Genomic DNA, 16,277 nt, shown 5'->3' with positions numbered 1-16,277 from the left:
CCTGCAAAACAATATATTAGGGCGGATTAGTGGTGTGCTGCACCGCTTTGTCAGAAACAACGAGGCCAGCATGCAGCAGCTAAATTCCCAAATAGACGTGATTGCCACAAACACTGGGGACCTAGCCCTGTCCATGAGGGATCTGGTGGCAGGACTACTGGCACAGGGCGAAGGTTGGCGGCGCAGGGACCGTCAGCTGCTACAGAGGCTTGACAGGATGGCCACATCAATTGGCAGACTGGCTGTTAACACCACTGGCCTGTCGAGAAGGACAGTTGGCCTCCAAGTAGAAATGGGCCATTTTGCAGGGCATGTGGCTAGAGGCCTGAGCCGGATCACACACGTGATTGACTTAATGGAGGCACAGCATCTGTCCAGGGGCACAGGGGACACACCCCAGGACAGCGAGGAGGGCTCTACAGTGAGCAGTGTCTCTGCCAGTGACACTAGGGTGCTCCGGAGTGGGAGTAGCAGGCAGAGCACTGCAGAACCACCAGGGACCAGCCAGGCTGGCAGAGGCCACCGTAGGACATAGACAAAACCCTGTCCCTTATGTTGGGGCACATGACAGCAATGTGCCCCATGCATGGTTTGCATTTAGATGACCATGAACAGTTAGTATTTGTAAATAGTTGTATTTCTGCACATATTAAATAGTTTTTTTGTTCCACTTGACAAATGGAGTTTTTGGTCAGTAGGTGAGTATGGTTGAAGTTGACACGTACCTTCCAAAGTATTGGTTTGCGATGTGTTCCCGTCTCAGTCTGCCTTGATTAGCTACACTCCGATCCCCATGATGGCGATGTGGTTGCTCTTGCTCTTCATCCTCAAGATCTGGGTCTGCAGGGGTGAGAGGTAGCCCACGTCGGGTGGCAATATTGTGCAGGATGGCGCATGCGACAACAATTTTGAATGCTGTAATGGGGGTATACTGGAGGGCACCTCCACTGCGGTGGAGGCATCTGAATCTTGCTTTCAGTAATCCGAAGGTGCGTTCAATCAGGTTCCTGGTCCTCTTATGTGCACTGTTGTATCGCCTCTCTGAATCATTGCTGGGTGTTAAGAACGGAGTCATTATCCATGGCAGTAGAGCATATGCACTGTCACCTGTTGGGCACAAACATTACACTGTTAGAAAGTCCTGGTTGGTGTGCACAGTGACCTGTGTGTATGTCTGCAAGGTGTATGCAGCTCTACCTAGGAGGTATCCGTCTCCAAACTCCCCACGTTCCAGGCGTTGGTGTATCCCACTGTGCCTAAAAATGTAGGAGTCATGGGTACTGCCTGGAAATTTTGCAACAATGTCAGTGATGACATAATGGGCGTCACAAACAACCTGAATATTGAGTGAGTGGGTACACTTTCTGTTGCGGAACAGATGTTCCAGGTTTGCAGCGGGGCATATTTGAATATGTGTCCCATCTACACATCCTATGACATGGGGAAAGTTGGCAATCCGGTAAAAGTCCAGCTTGGTGCTGTCAATTTCTGCCTCATTCCTAGGTAGGTATATGAAGTGAGACATGTGTGTGAGTATGGCATCTAGGAAGGCCCTGAGGAACCTTGACACTGCACTTTGAGATACCCCACCTGCCACAGCAATGACCCTGATAGCTCCCTGAGGCCAAGAGGTGCAGTGAGCATAGCACTTGCACATGCGTAGGGATGGCGCAGCCGCGCAGAGTCTGGTGTTCTAGCTGTGGTTTTAGTAATTCAATTAATTCTAGTATGGCTGCGCTGCTAAGGCGGTATTTATCGTATATCTCTTCCTCAGTTTGCTGGAAAAGAGTCTGCCTTGTTCTATAAATCTTCTCCTGTCTGTGGCTCCTCCTCCTCCTCTGCTGGGCTGCGTGGACTCTCCTCCTCACTGCTATCAGGTATATCTCCGCCATCTTGAGTAACCCAGATGCCTTCTGGGTCTCCTTTTATAATTTGGTAATGATTACCACCTGCTCTGAGTTAGTGGTAAATGGGACATGCAAACTGGGCTTTTTGCGACTAGTCGCAATTTGCGAGTTGCAATTGCATATGGTTTGCGACTCGCAAATTGCGACTTCCTATTTGCGGGTCGCAAAATGGGGTTGCAAATTTTGCGAGTTGGTAACGGCTCGCATCGCTTTTTGCGAGTCGGAAATGCATCCCATTTCCGATTTTGCACAGTCGCAAATAACGATTCGGGCCATTTGCGACTCGCAAAACTTTGCTACATCTGGCCCTTAGTTCTTAGAAAAAATGGCCGGGGACCACGTTCCCTATGGGCTCAGAGGAAACGCGGTCAACCACTAATACACACAACAAGTTTAGTATAATAGGAGCAGAATGCTCAAATTACGTTAATATCCTTCAAGGCCAGAATCGGTCTTATCCGGGTGCCGCCTTCCTGGAGAACTAAACGGAACGCAAGTACCTGGTCAAATTAGAATAAAGAGCTGCGTTCCTAATAGGCTCAGGGGGAACACTGTGAAGCAATCGTGATAGCAACACGCTTGGTGTAATCGTAGCAAAAAGATCAACTTACATTGAGATCCTACGAGACCGAATTCGGTTTAGTCCGGGTGCCGCCTTCCAGAAGAACTACACAGGACACGCGGTAGCTGGGAGATGAAGGACGCCGGAAGTACAGGCGCCCAATCAGAAATGGACCAGGAGGCGTTAGGTATCGTCCTGCTGGCAACGATCAGCAACACAAAGGAAGGACAAAATAAATCTTCCTTTCTGTGTTAGTAGAAACAAACATGGTAATACAGTGGAAATACTGCACGCCGGTACTTAGAATACGGCAAAGCTGCTAGCAGCACAAATAACATATATATAGATAAAAAAGAATTCAATGCGAAAGCACTACTCAATGAAGTGCTATTGTAAGAATGAATAAATAAGCAAAGCAAAGAAGAAGTGAAAGATCAAACAAAGAGAGGGAAAGGAAAGGGACTGAGATGAGTCCCTTGTAAAATTGTTAATGATTGTGGCCTCTCAAACCAAAGATTTTTTTTAACACACAATAGTGGGAGTGTGAGGAATCAAAACTACAAAAAATAGAAACAATTATTATCAAAATCTGGTGAGCAAAGGAATTATCTCATACATGCTGCACCACTCATCCATGGTATATCATCGTTCAATCCATGGATATGAGTTCTTAGTTTATAAACCCAATGTTGTTCTACTTCTAGGAGCACTCTCGAGGGTGATTGAACAACTTAAAGTACAATCCACCACAAATCATCTGGAGTATTTTGTGCATCACGGTAGTGAATGCTCAATTTTGTAGTAAGACATCCACATCTGATATTACTACGATGTTCATTAATTCTAATTTTTACTGCTCTTGTGGTCATTCCTACATATCGTAGGTCACAGGGACAGCAAATCATATAAATACAGTTGCGGGTTGTTACAATTAATATATTTGTGAAGTTTCCAAGGACCAATAGGTTCCAAATGGACTGTTTTCATGCATTTGGTAAGTGGGCATACATTGCAATTGCCACAAGGGCAGTGGCCTTTCACAGAAGGTAGGGCCCCACAATGGGCCTCATCATTGTTGAAGGGCCTTTCCCGCTGGGCCGGCGGGCGGCCTTCTGGCGGTCGACCGCCGGCCCAGCGGGAAAGTCAGAATGACCGCCGCGGTCATTCGACCGCGGTACGGTCTTCTGGCGGTTCCCGCCAGGCGGGCGGCTTCCGCCGCCCGCCGGGGTCCGAATGAGGCCCAATGTCTTTTGATCTGAATCCTTGTTTTACAGCAGTGGTCTAGTACGTACCACGGAATCCTTGATATTGGGGGATATTTTGTAAGCAAATAAGGGTTTTGGTATGTTAACTACCCCACTGGTGAGTATGGACCAACGTTTATTGATCAGTTTTTTGAGAGAGTTAGATGCTGGCGACAGACCTAAACCCACACCCATGTGGATGTCAGGAATATTGTTGGAGAGGGGTAAAAAGCACCGTAGTAATCAAGATATTTCTATGAGATACAAAGTATTGGCTAAACAACAAGCTCACAAGTATTATTATGACAACAGAAAAAGTGTTAAGGACATCAAGATCAATGTGAATAATAGAGCCTTAATTAAGAAACCTTTCAGAGTAAACAAAGGAGAATCCAAATTTTCCTTGCTGGTAAAAGTGATCAGGTCCAGTAAAGCTTCTGTCTTGGAAGGGAAAGGGTGGTGGAATAGGAACAGTGTTGCTCCTATATCTAACTCACAAGCTGAAATTTCCTGACGCATGTTTTCTAGTAAGGAAATCGGGAGTTCTATGCGGTCTACTGATGTTGATACTATGAACATCAGGGATTCTTACTTCTCTACAGAAATGGCACATCATACCAATCTGTACACTGAGTTGCTCCTTACCCAGAACAATGGTGATGCTTCTTTATGTAATACCCAAACAAACTAATGGGCTAAGGTCAGTTGCATAGAAACTGCCACAAGAAAGGATGTAGCTGAGAGTGGTGACCCTAATCCTCGTGGGAATTCACTGGTAACTTACCCACACATAGGCCCTCATTACAACGCTGGCAGTAAATCCCGCCGACCACCATGCTGGCGGCTGCTAACATACCGTGCCCGCGGCGGTATACCGTTACGGGTATTATGACTAACACAGAGAAATCCGCCACTATACAGACACCCTCACAAGTCCACCACACCAAAGGTCAGTGATAAGCTGGCGGCACCAAAACCCACACCGTTACGCCAACAGAAATATGCCCACAGCATCATGACCCACGAATCACCACGGCGGTCATTCAACCGCGGTAAACCATTGGCGGTACACACCGCCACACTCAAAATACACACATACTAACAAAACTACACCACATTGGACAATTCAAAATACACACACCTGACACACATACACTCACCACACCACACACCCAATCCAATATAAAACACACACCCACATTACCCACAACCCCTTACAACGAAAAAGAATATAGCCAACTGAGAGAGAGACAAGCCAGGAGCACCCACTGAATCTGAGCCACATAACACCATCACCCATACACCATCCACGGACCTCACAGCACACACCCCAACACATCACCCCACACGTCCCCATTAGCCTGCGGCCAGTGGGGCATGACCTTGCGATAATGTATGGCTAGCCCTTTCAGGTAAGATCGAAATTCCTGTCCATGGAACAGTGGGCCATTGTCTGTTCTGACTTCGTCAGGGAGCCCAAACATGGCAAACGACATTTTGAAGTACTGGCCTCACATTCTCGAACGCCGTGGACAACACAACGTCAACAACGGGGAACTTTGTGCAAGAGTCAATGAGGACGACGGTCAGCCGCCCCTCCGGGAAGCTCCCAAAATCCATACTCACTTTTGTCCATGGCTTCGTACTAGCCGGCTCAGTGACTACTGGACAGCTGGGTGGTTCCCCTGATGTGATGATGCATGAATGGCATTTTCCCAACAATTCGTCCACCTGACTGTCCATGCCAGGGAACCACATCTTTGCCCGCAATCTTGCCTTGGTTTTCGCAGCGCCTTGATGGCCCTGATGTGCTAGTTCCACTAGTCTGGCCCACAAACTCTGAGGCAGTACAATTCTCCTTCCTCGAAAAACCAGTCCTTGACCATCTGTGGACAACTCATCTCGCACCCTCCACATCTCTTGCATCGCTACTTTGCACTCGTGATTGGCCACTTTAGTCTTTTCCAGGAAAAGCTTCCATTTCCTGTGAGTCAGTGCTTCTTTGACCTGGTTTAGTGCCGTGTCCACCTTGGTGGCGTCCACAATGTCTCTTACACCCAGGGCATTGGGACATGCCGATTGTACCACCATGTTGACAAACACCTCAGTGCTCTCCTCGTCTTTCTCTTGAGAGTCATCGGTCGTGATTGGGGATGGGTGGCGAGATAAGTAATCTGCGGGGTTGTTCACTCCCGGTCGATAGATGACGGTAAACCGGTAAGGTGCAGCAGAACAGTCCACCACTCTATTCGCGGGGGTGCCAGACGAGGGCACCCGGCAAATAGTGCGACTAGAGGCTTGTGATCGGTCACCAACTGGAATTCTTGGCCATACAGATACAGGTGAAAATTTTTGCACGCCCACCGAATCGCCAAAGCTTCTCGTTCTATCTGGGCATATCGTGTTTCAACCGAAGACAATGCTCTGCTGGCATACGCAACCGGAACCCACTCCCGCGGGTTCTGCTCCTGGAGAAGAACAGCGCCAAGACGTACTGGACTTGTATCCACTACCACCTCAGTACGTCGGTGAGGGTTAAAGTAAGCCATCGTTGACTTGTCTAGTAGCGCTGTCTTGATGTCAGCAAATGCCCTGTCCGCCATTCGGCTCCATTTCCACCGATGCCCAGTTTTTGTGAGCTGTCTGAGAGGTTCCGCCATGGTCGCAAGTTGCGGAATTAACCTTCCACAATAGGTTGCCATGCCTAGGAAGCTTCGTACTTCTGTGGGGTTTTTCGGAATCGGCGCTTGACGGATGGCATCAGCTTTACGAGGGTCCACTTGTAGACCATCTTTTGAAAAAACATAGCCAAAAAACTCCACTGACGTCTGATAGAACGCGCATTTCTTCTTGTGGAGTGTTAACCCTGCCTCAGATAACCTCTGCAGTGTAGCCCTGAGATGTCGATGATGTTCTTCTCTGGTTTTGGAGTAAATGAGGATGTCATCACTCAAATTGATCACCCCTTGCAGTCCTGACAGCGTCTCCCTAATCACATTTTGGAATACTTCGGCGGCCGAAGATACCCCAAAGCTCAGTCTCTTATATCGCCGAAGCCCCACATGTGTTGAAAAGGTAGTGATGTTCCTACTGTCGGGTTCCAGCTCCAGCTGATGATACCCGGCATTGAGGTCCAATTTCGAGAACCACTGTGCCCCATTCAGATCCGCTATGATGTCATCCATCGTAGGTGTTATGTGCCTCTCTCTTTTAATGGCCTTGTTGGGAAGGCGCATATCGACACAGAGATGGATGGCGCCAGGTTGCTTGGGCTTTGGCGCTATCACCAACGGCGACAACCATGGTGTAGGCCCTTCCACCTTTTCGATCACTCCTTGGTCTTCAAGCAGCTGCAGCTCCTTCTCCACTGCTGGTTGCAAATGGAACGGAACGCGTCGGTGTCTGAGGGCAATGGGCGTAACTCTGTGATCTATGTGTAGTTTGACACTTTTACCTTTGAGTCGCCCCAATCCTTCAAAGAGCTGTGGAAATTCGTTAACCAGGTGTTCAGCGTGGGAGTCATATACTTGTCACGCAAAGAATACTAATTCTAGCTCTTCTGCGGTGTGGCACCCCAACAGAGTGCCTCGGTCTCCAGTCACCACGTAGAACTTTGCCTGTGTTGACACCTGCCCGCTGGACACTGCCACCTCCACCGTGCCCTTTAGAGGAAGCGGCTCTCGGCCCCCGTAGTTATATATTTTAGTGGTAGTTGGGGCAAGCGATGGTGTTGGGGTCAACTGCCTGAATAGAGTCTCATCCATTACATTCACAGATGCTCCTGTATCTATGAGCACTGTCGCTGACTTGCCGTTGATCTGGATGTTGCTCATGGGTGGTGGTCGCTTATTCTGTTGTCTCCTACCGGTGAACGAGATCACAAAGATGTCTTCCTCCTCGTCTTCTTCGAAGACTGAAGTTCTTTGAGCCGTGGTTTCACCAGATTCATCAGTCTCTTTGGTTACGCTTCTAACCTTGGTGTCCCTTCCTTTCTGGTTTCCTTGCCAGCCTCTTCCTGACCTGCACACTTTCGCAAAGTGGTTGTCTTTGCCGCACTTATCACACGTTTTTCCTTTCGCCGGGCACACCATTGGTGGTTTGTGTTCATACCCGCAGCTTCTGCAGGTGTGTGTGCTCTGTCTGACAAAGTTTGCTTTTCATCCTGGCGGTTGACAAGTTTGGATGGCATCTATCTGCTCTTCTTTCACCTGGACTGGACGTGTGGTTGACGCAGCTGCCAGTGATTGTCCTCTTACTGCCGCCATGGCATCCGCCTGCACCGCTGATAGCTCGTGTGAACATGCCAAAACCAAGATGTCGTCGAGGGGCATGCCTTGCTGGCGTAGGATGAGCTTCCTTAGTGCATTCGATCGGCATCCCTGAATAATCTGTGCCCTAATCTCCTCTTGTTGATTGAGGCCTACGCACGAGCTTGCTAGTTTCCTTAGTCATGCATAGAACATGTCCATTGACTCAACATCAGTTTGCTGAGCCTGCCGGAGTTTGAAGCGTTCAAAGTCTGAGTTCAGCTGTGGGTCAAAATACTTGTACAGGGCTTCCACTGCCGCGTTGAAATCCGACTTATCACCTGTGTCTGGGAGTGCATCAAACAATTCTTGCAGCTCGTCTCCTCCCATGAGCAGCATGAGAGATCTGCGTACGGCCCCGTCTGTCTCTCTTGTGGCGCAGAAGTCGTTTTCTAATCGGTTTAACCATAGGCGCCATCTTGGTGATGCTGTGGCTGGGTCAATCAGTTGGCTGAATGGGGGCAGCGCAGTGACTGAGGAGTGAGCACTGGCGCCTGCTTGCACAGGCAGCTGGGGGTTTTCCTGTGCTGGGGCGCTCATGATGTCTTTATTTGATGATGTCTTTATTTGATGACAGTGGTATCTCTCTTTTTTTTTTTTTAATGTTCTTTCCTCTATGGAGTGTTTTGTGTCTTGTACGTGGTGTACCACCTCTTCTGTCCTCTCTTTTTTTTTTTTTTTTTTCCTGGGGCTTCACTTGATTATTATTATTATTGTTTTATTATTTTTTTCCTTTTGCCTCTTTGTTGTTTCTCTTTTTGGGGACTCTACCCTTTTTCTACTTTTCCTTGTGTCTTATTATTATTATAGCCCTCTGTTTTTTTTTTCTCTTTTCATTTTCCCCCTTGCCTTTCAGGGCTTTCTGCCCTTCCTCCTTACTTGTCCGGGGCTCTTACCCCTCTGGCTCCTGTGCTGCGTTCCCCTCCCTGGGGAGCACAGCCTGAGCGCCGCGCTGCTTGGCGATGGGGTGTGCGCGTGTGTGTTGAGACGCGCACAACCCCCACGTGGTGTTGCAGGGCATCCAGGTGAGAGCGCTGCGTTCAATCCAGCGCCGAAGGTGAGGCTGCGTTTGTATACTCATTTGCCGCGTGTGCGCCGTCCAGGCCGCGGCAAGGACCCACGGGGCTCCGGGGCTCGGTCAGGCGACTCGCGTCTTAAGGAAGGCGGGGCGCACCTCTCAGAACAGGGTGCGGCGCGCTTCTTGCCTGTTCGGTCGTGCGCCGGCCTGGCCACACGTTTTTCGGCTTTCCTCCGGCACGGCGCGAGGGCACTGTGCCGGTCGCGTTTTCCTTTGTGCTCAGGGTTGCTCGTCGGCCGCAAGGGACCTGTCTGCGACGCGGGAGTATCAAAATCCGCTTGTCGCCACTTTAGGTTAGTGAGGGCGACGCTCGTCGCTGGAGGGAAAAACCACACATGCACTTGGGTGTTGGTCTCAAGGCGAACCGCGTCAGCGCAGCCCCAACTTTATTACGTGACCTCGGTTCTGCGTTCCGTCCGGACGCGCGGAACCGTATACAAATTAAAGGAGAGTCCGGGTGGCTCTCTACACTAGTGACCATGTACTCTCTCTACATAGTTGTGACAAAATTGGTTTATGTAGACTTCCATCTACGTGTTCGTATTAAACAGTACATATACCGTTTTTGAATCAGGACTACTTAATAAATATAAATAAAATAAATAAATACTTACTTACTTCCTACAGGTCCCAGTGGACCGCACGAGCTACTCAAGCAATTTCACTTCACTGAAGTCCATACGTGTAAAGTAAACCAGTTATAAGGACCATATATGGGAGCGCGCGCTCAGATATGTTCATACGAAAATCATCTAGTGCACATTCTATTCATTTTGACGCAAAAGATGTGTTATTGTTTTTTTTGTCTCAGACTACTTACCGAATGAATTATGGATTAATTATAACAAGACAGTCCCTTGTCAGGATGCAGTACGTGCCTCACTGTTTAGTCTGTTTTTTATTTCTATCTTAACAGCTGGCACTATCGATTCGCTCGACACTGCAAGCAGTGACAGCGGTCTGTTTGTTGTAGTTGTCCAGACAGAAGCAGTTGCAGCCCGAGCATGCAGTTGCCCCGATGAGCCGCGGCGGTGCTCGGGCTATGGAGCTGTGATCGCAGTGCTCCGGTCTGCCATCTACCCCGGAGCAACCCAGAGCGCCCGCCATGGTCCACCCAAGCTCATCGGTGAGCGCCGGAGGCTGGAACCCGCAACTTTTGGTGTTCCTGTTCAGTCTAACAGGTTAGTGTCTGAGAATAGAGGCAGCGGCGGAGCGGGGACAAAGAGCTGCAACAGCCGGGCCGAGGGTCGCCGCTTGCACATAGTTTCCCTAGACTGGGATCCGCAGTCAAACCAGCACATTGACAAACAGATGAGGAGATCCACAGTCGTAGACTAAGACCTTCAACAGCCCAAAGTGAAATCTATATTCTCCCGAAGTATTGCATCTGCAGCCCGAATCACAATGCATGAGATCCATAGCCCGACGGCCATAGCCCTAGTGCAGGAGTGACAACTAAAGCCAGATATTAGTATCCCAACCTGAGAGCAATAACCCGTCTCACAACCCGAAATTTCAAACTGGACCTGTGCAGCAACACCCAGAGGTCTACAGTCAAGCCCGAAATCCAAAGCCAAGTTCTTACACCGACAACTCGAGACTATAAGTCAGAAATCCTCTTCAGCGTCCTTGATTCACAAAGCGAGCGCCCCATAGCCTAAGCTTGGGATCAGGCCCAGCTCCATGTTTCAGGATCTAGGAGGGCTATAAGCAACCATGGGTGGGCCATGAAAATGAACGAAGTTGTCTAGCGTTTTCCGGGTGTCTGAGAGCTGGGCCTCGGCATGCTGGATGGTCTTGTAGGGGGATGAGCTCTGTTTCTAGGACTTTGCATTGAAGTGCTTTATTTCCTTTGCTCTCTCTACCCACCCTCCCTCCTTTCTTTCCACTTCACCCTACTCTTCTCACTCTTTGCATCCTCCTGCCTCACCCTCTCTTTCTCCATCGGACCCTTCTCTTTCTCCATCGCACCCTTCTCTTTCTCCATCGCACCCTTCTCTTTCTCCATCTCATCCTTCTCTTTCTCCATCTCATCCTTCTCTTTCGCCATCTCATCCTCCTCTTTCGCCATCTCATCCTCCTCTCAGCCTGATGTGAAAACCTCTCTTCACATCGTCTTCCTCTCGCGGTGCCTCCACTTCTCCCCATCCATCTCTCCCGCCTCACCATACACTCTTCTGTGTTTTTCTCTCACTCTCACCCACCTTCTTCTTTCCAACTCACCGCCCACACTCTTCCTCACTATTCTTCCTCTCTCTTTACCTCGATATCCCCTCTCTCTCTCCCTCACACTCTTACTGTCTCTCGCTCTGCTTTACCATCTCCTCTTTCTGCCCCCCCCCCCCCCCCCAGTGTCTCCACCTCACCCGCTTCTGTCAGCCGTACAAACACTGCTGCTCCCCATGGAGCAGTTCTGTATCTAAAGGAAACCCGAAATGCTTCGGTACAAGTGGCTGTGCTTGTGTGCATAAAAGGCCTTGCAATCCAGCTGCCTTGTCCCTATTCTTCACTGGCAGTTCGCAACATTTTGAACATCAGCTGTACCAAGGCCTTGATTATATACAGAACATCTACAAAGACTTGGGTGGGAGGGGGGCGGGGGTCATGCATATTTTAAAGCGATAGTAAATAGCTATGTATTATTTTTGTAGTTTTGGGCTATAACTACTGCTGTCTGCTTAGTTCAGATAAGTGCAGTAGCACTTGGAAAAGCATTCCAAGTTGGCACCTGGTCAGCCATAAAACTAATTTCCACACTTAGCTGCCCATTGTGCCAGAAGTACACACTGAGGCTGACGACTACACTTGTACTTTGATGGCTAGTTTTTCAACCGATATTCTGCTGTAAATTCTTTGAGAAGAGTGTATTTTAAGGGGAACAAAGTGGAATGTGCAGCTATTGTGTCTCAAAACGGAACGGTCTCTTCTAAACTGTGACTAGCATGTTCCTTCTTCTTTCCTGTAGTCTTCTTTTCGCCCAGTAGTGTTTCCTATCCCCTGTTCCTCCTTCCATCACTCTCGTCTCCTTTCTGTTTAACCACTCTCATGTTAACACTCCTTTGCCCAAGTACATTTTTATCATATACCTACCACCCTCCTTTCTGACATTTTTCATCATTCTAATCTTTTACCAGCCTCATTCTCCACCTTCACCCTGCCCTACTCATCTCACTATCTTCGACTCTCATCCTCTTCTCTGTACAGAGCTACCAATTACCTTATTGCCATCATCCACTTTGGTCACCATTCTCCTGCTCCATCATCCTCCTTCATCTACCTCTAACTTCATCTTCATCACCTTCTCTACTTTATGACACACAACACTGTCCTACTCCTCTCCAATCACCCCTCTCGGTCATTTTCTTCTGTTCTTTTCTATTTACTACTTTATTTGTATTTCACCCACCTCTTTCCTTACCAGTTTTTTCTCTTATCCTGGCTTTTTTCCTTACCATAATCTTTTGTGTCCTTGCACACTCCTCTGATCACACCCAATTTCTCATATGTCTACCTCATCACCATTTCCTCCTGTCAAGATTCTAGAACTTTTGCTCACAATTTTATATTCATGTCAGCACAAAACTTTTTTGGCATCTCTTGCTGTCCCACTCGAGTTGGAAATAAGACTGGGTAGCAAAGTTTGAACTTATGAAGCCACAGATTGTAGGATCATCTTGACAGCAAGTGCATTAGCCATATCATCATATGGGTTTAGGACTCAAGGGGGGTTACAGCAGCGCTATAATCTATTTCTATCTACCCATGTGACATAAAGAGATAATTTGTTGGAAGAGAATAAGTGCAACGTTACCAGTGCTGTGAACTGTGGTGTCTGAGCCTTAACTTCCTTTTAAGTATTTTAACAAACTCAGCTAGCACCTCTGGTGATAGTGAGTAGGTAGGATAGTGGCAGTGCATGTTGCAAGTGCTGCAACAGAGAAGCTGCCACTACTGTTCTTTGTATTAAGAGAACTTGCACTGCTCCTGCCCATGCTGTATCTTTTCTGTGCTGAGTTGTGTTAGTGAACTTGGGCAAATGTCTTTTTCACTTCAGAAAAGTCAAAATGTGTGGTATTGGCAATAGTTTTCATACAGTACCACAGATAAAGAACAATGTTACAGCAGGAAGAAAATAAAACAAACCACTGTTAAGATATATATATATATTGATTGTATGTACATTTTCAATACTTTTCTTGGGATGGCAAAATTCTATCAGATTGTTTCTGCCACATGCTTGGCCACTGGAATTATGCGGCAGAGGAGAAACAAATTATGTGTCTGGTTTCACTAAATTACTCAGCAAGTAAAGGCAAATTATGCAGTGTAATGTGGCACATTTTGTAGTATTATTACTTAATTATTTTGCTATTTTTAACTCATGTCAACGTTGTTTGGGCAAAGGTTTCACCTCAGTACCAGTCTAACATACAAATACAGTACTAGACAATGGTGAAGTGACCAGTAAACCTCTGCATAAGGCCTTTCACTGTGCACAAACACGTTGCTTCATTTTTAGTAACTTTGATCCACTTGAGCTAGAATCAATGTTTTTGTTAAAATCGGCAGATTTATGTAGCAGATGTTGGTAAATGTGGTAAGTCCACAATTATGCAGAAAACACACTTGCTGCAGAATCACATAATTCCGGTGGACCTGGTAATACGTCATCTCTAAATTCTGTGTAAAGGTTGCTTGTGCACTTCCTTGGATGAACCTGGAGTGTCACAGGTACCCCTGCCTTCCACATGTGCATGATAACAGCCACAACAGACTTCACACCTCTCCCCAGGCACTTCAGGTAGCCAAAGGCATTGATATTTTTCATGAAACTTAAATAGTTAGCCTCAGAAAGCAAGGTTGCAGGTCCCGATGACTCATTTAAGAAAAAGAAAAAACTTTTTTTTTTCGTCCTGTAAATGGGCCTTGGGTGGGCCATGGGGCTATCTTGTGAGGGTCTGGCCCTCCTGGCTCCCCTGTTAGAACCATGTGTGCTCCGCTGATCGAGACCGACTTCTTGAGCCTAAACTTTGCATCTGCCCCCTCTCCTCACTTGCCTGAGCCCCACAAAATAAGCTGAGGTTAAGAGCCAAATTCTTAGAGCAGCAGCTCGACCGTCACTGTACATGCCTTACTGCCCGATATCTTCACTTATTATCGTCAGTTACAAGGCCTGGAGCTGATATTCACAGCCTGAGCACGAGACTGGGACCATGGTCCAGAGATATTGACTAGGGTCTCAAGAACGTCACCTGAGATTCTGACCCAAAAGAAAGGACCAGAGAAAAAGTCCTTAGCCTTATTCCCCTCAGCTTCAGACCAATAGACTGAAATGTGCTCAGACCTCAAAACCTAGAAGTCGAGTTTCGAACCTGCAGATCGTATTCTACAGCATCAGCTTCAGGTCCAGCTTAATACAACTTCAGGGGATTCACGGCCAGAATCTCCATCCCACGAGTCACAGACTGGGTCTGAGATCTGCCTGAGTCTTACTGCTTTAGACCCACTGCCTTAGTTTGATAGTCTAAGCCAAAGAACTAGAGTTCTACACCTTGAATCCTACAACCTACGACTTGAGCCCAGAACCAGATACAACCATCATGGAGCCCACTGGCTTATTTAAGATCTAGAACCCACGTTTTTTTGCCCAAGACTCTAGCCCTGGGCCCAACACCAACAGCTAAAGCCATCCTACGATCTAGAGCAGGAGGCTCCTATTTTATGGGATTGTAATTTGTATAGATGAACTAAGAAAAAAAAATCACTGGATTCCAGGAATGAGGTATTAACATTAAAGGAGATGATTCTCCAGGAACAATGTTGGGAGCTGTGTGTGTATTCATATCCTGAATTTTCCTCAGGAAATTAAAGAATAAGTGACTGGTTATGGAAAATCTTTTAATGCAGTTATTGTATACATTTTGTATTGTGGTGAAGTCAATTGCCATTTTTATGTTTTCAGAAGTTTTATGCTATTTGGTCTTGGATATTTAATTTTTGTAGTATTGTTATAAAACAAAATACACTTACTATAGACGTGAGTGACATAAGATCCACATGGACCCATGGCAATAATACCTTCATAAGATTAACATTCCCTGGTCCTGTTCTGACTATTCCTAATTCCTGGCTATTGCGGAGTGCTGAGAGTCCCTTATGCTCAATAGCAACCTGACACCGACTTCCTCTATTCCTGGGCGCATACTAGTAGTCCCAGATGTTATTGCCTATCTCAAGACAATTGTGTTGAATACCACGGACATAGACTATTAATGAAGACCTATAATTCTTGGTCCATCCTGTTCCAACAGTTTGCAACTTCAAATATTCCAGACCTTAACTAACATTAATTGCTTTGATGCCTTAGCCCATTTCTACTCTGTCGACCTTGAATTCACTGGCACTAAGCTGACAACGATGGCCCCTGATGCTCGGTCATCTCCACACTGAAAGACCTGAATACCCCAACTCTAGACTGTCAGTTGTGTCATGTCCATTTGGCCCGTTCTGACATTGACGACCATGGGGCTAAACTGTCTTTGCTATCAATGCCCAACAAACCAGAATACCCCCGACCTGGGCTAACATTTAGTGGCTGTGGTACCATAGACATTGCTGGTAGTAAGAAGTAGTTGTGTTTTAAATAAGTTGAAACTTTTACATTTATTTATGTGAAGGTGGGCCACAGAAGAAAAAGTTAATTCTCTTTTCTATGCCATCTCTAAGATCAATTAAAATATAATCAATGGGAATAATATTAATATAAATAAATAACTTGTGGCTTTACTGATTCATTTTTATAGAATTTTACTGTATTAAGCTATTGAAAAGCCAAAAGTATGTATCACAGTTTTTCCTAATTCCAATGTTTACTGCTTTTGGTGCATCAGGTTAAGCCTACCGCTAAAACGTCTGGACATCTTCGGCGCGTTCCGACATACTCAGAACACTGTGGCACACTTATGCTCTTAAAGTCATGCTTGATCCCCCCCTCCCCCCGAGTGTATAAAGCCCATATTAAAAGGTCCTAGTTTGGTACCTTCAAAATCCAAGCAACGTGAATTGGATAAGGTTGATTTATATCTGGGATCTGGCGCCTTAAAATACAAGCATGATACATGCCCAACAAACCTTACCCCCGAACCCTGCCACCTTTCACTCTTGTAGTCACTTAATACT

General features: G+C 47.0%; 1 protein-coding gene across 1 annotated transcript in view; it reads left to right on the top strand.

Annotated features, from left to right (window-relative positions):
* Positions 1-10,103: 10,103 nt before the first annotated feature.
* Positions 10,104-16,277, top strand: part of LRP12 (LDL receptor related protein 12) — a 196,710-nt gene continuing 190,536 nt past the window's right edge. The window contains exon 1 of the mRNA XM_069220605.1: positions 10,104-10,279. Within this exon, the coding sequence (XP_069076706.1) occupies positions 10,204-10,279 (76 nt within the window). The 5' untranslated portion in view covers positions 10,104-10,203. The remainder of the gene's footprint in view (positions 10,280-16,277) is intronic.

Source organism: Pleurodeles waltl, chromosome 2_2 (genome assembly GCF_031143425.1).
Source record: "Pleurodeles waltl isolate 20211129_DDA chromosome 2_2, aPleWal1.hap1.20221129, whole genome shotgun sequence".
NCBI classification, from domain to species: domain Eukaryota; kingdom Metazoa; phylum Chordata; class Amphibia; order Caudata; family Salamandridae; genus Pleurodeles; species Pleurodeles waltl.
The sequence above is the reverse complement of the archived record's forward strand: the minus strand, read 5'-3'. Positions and strand labels throughout refer to the sequence as shown.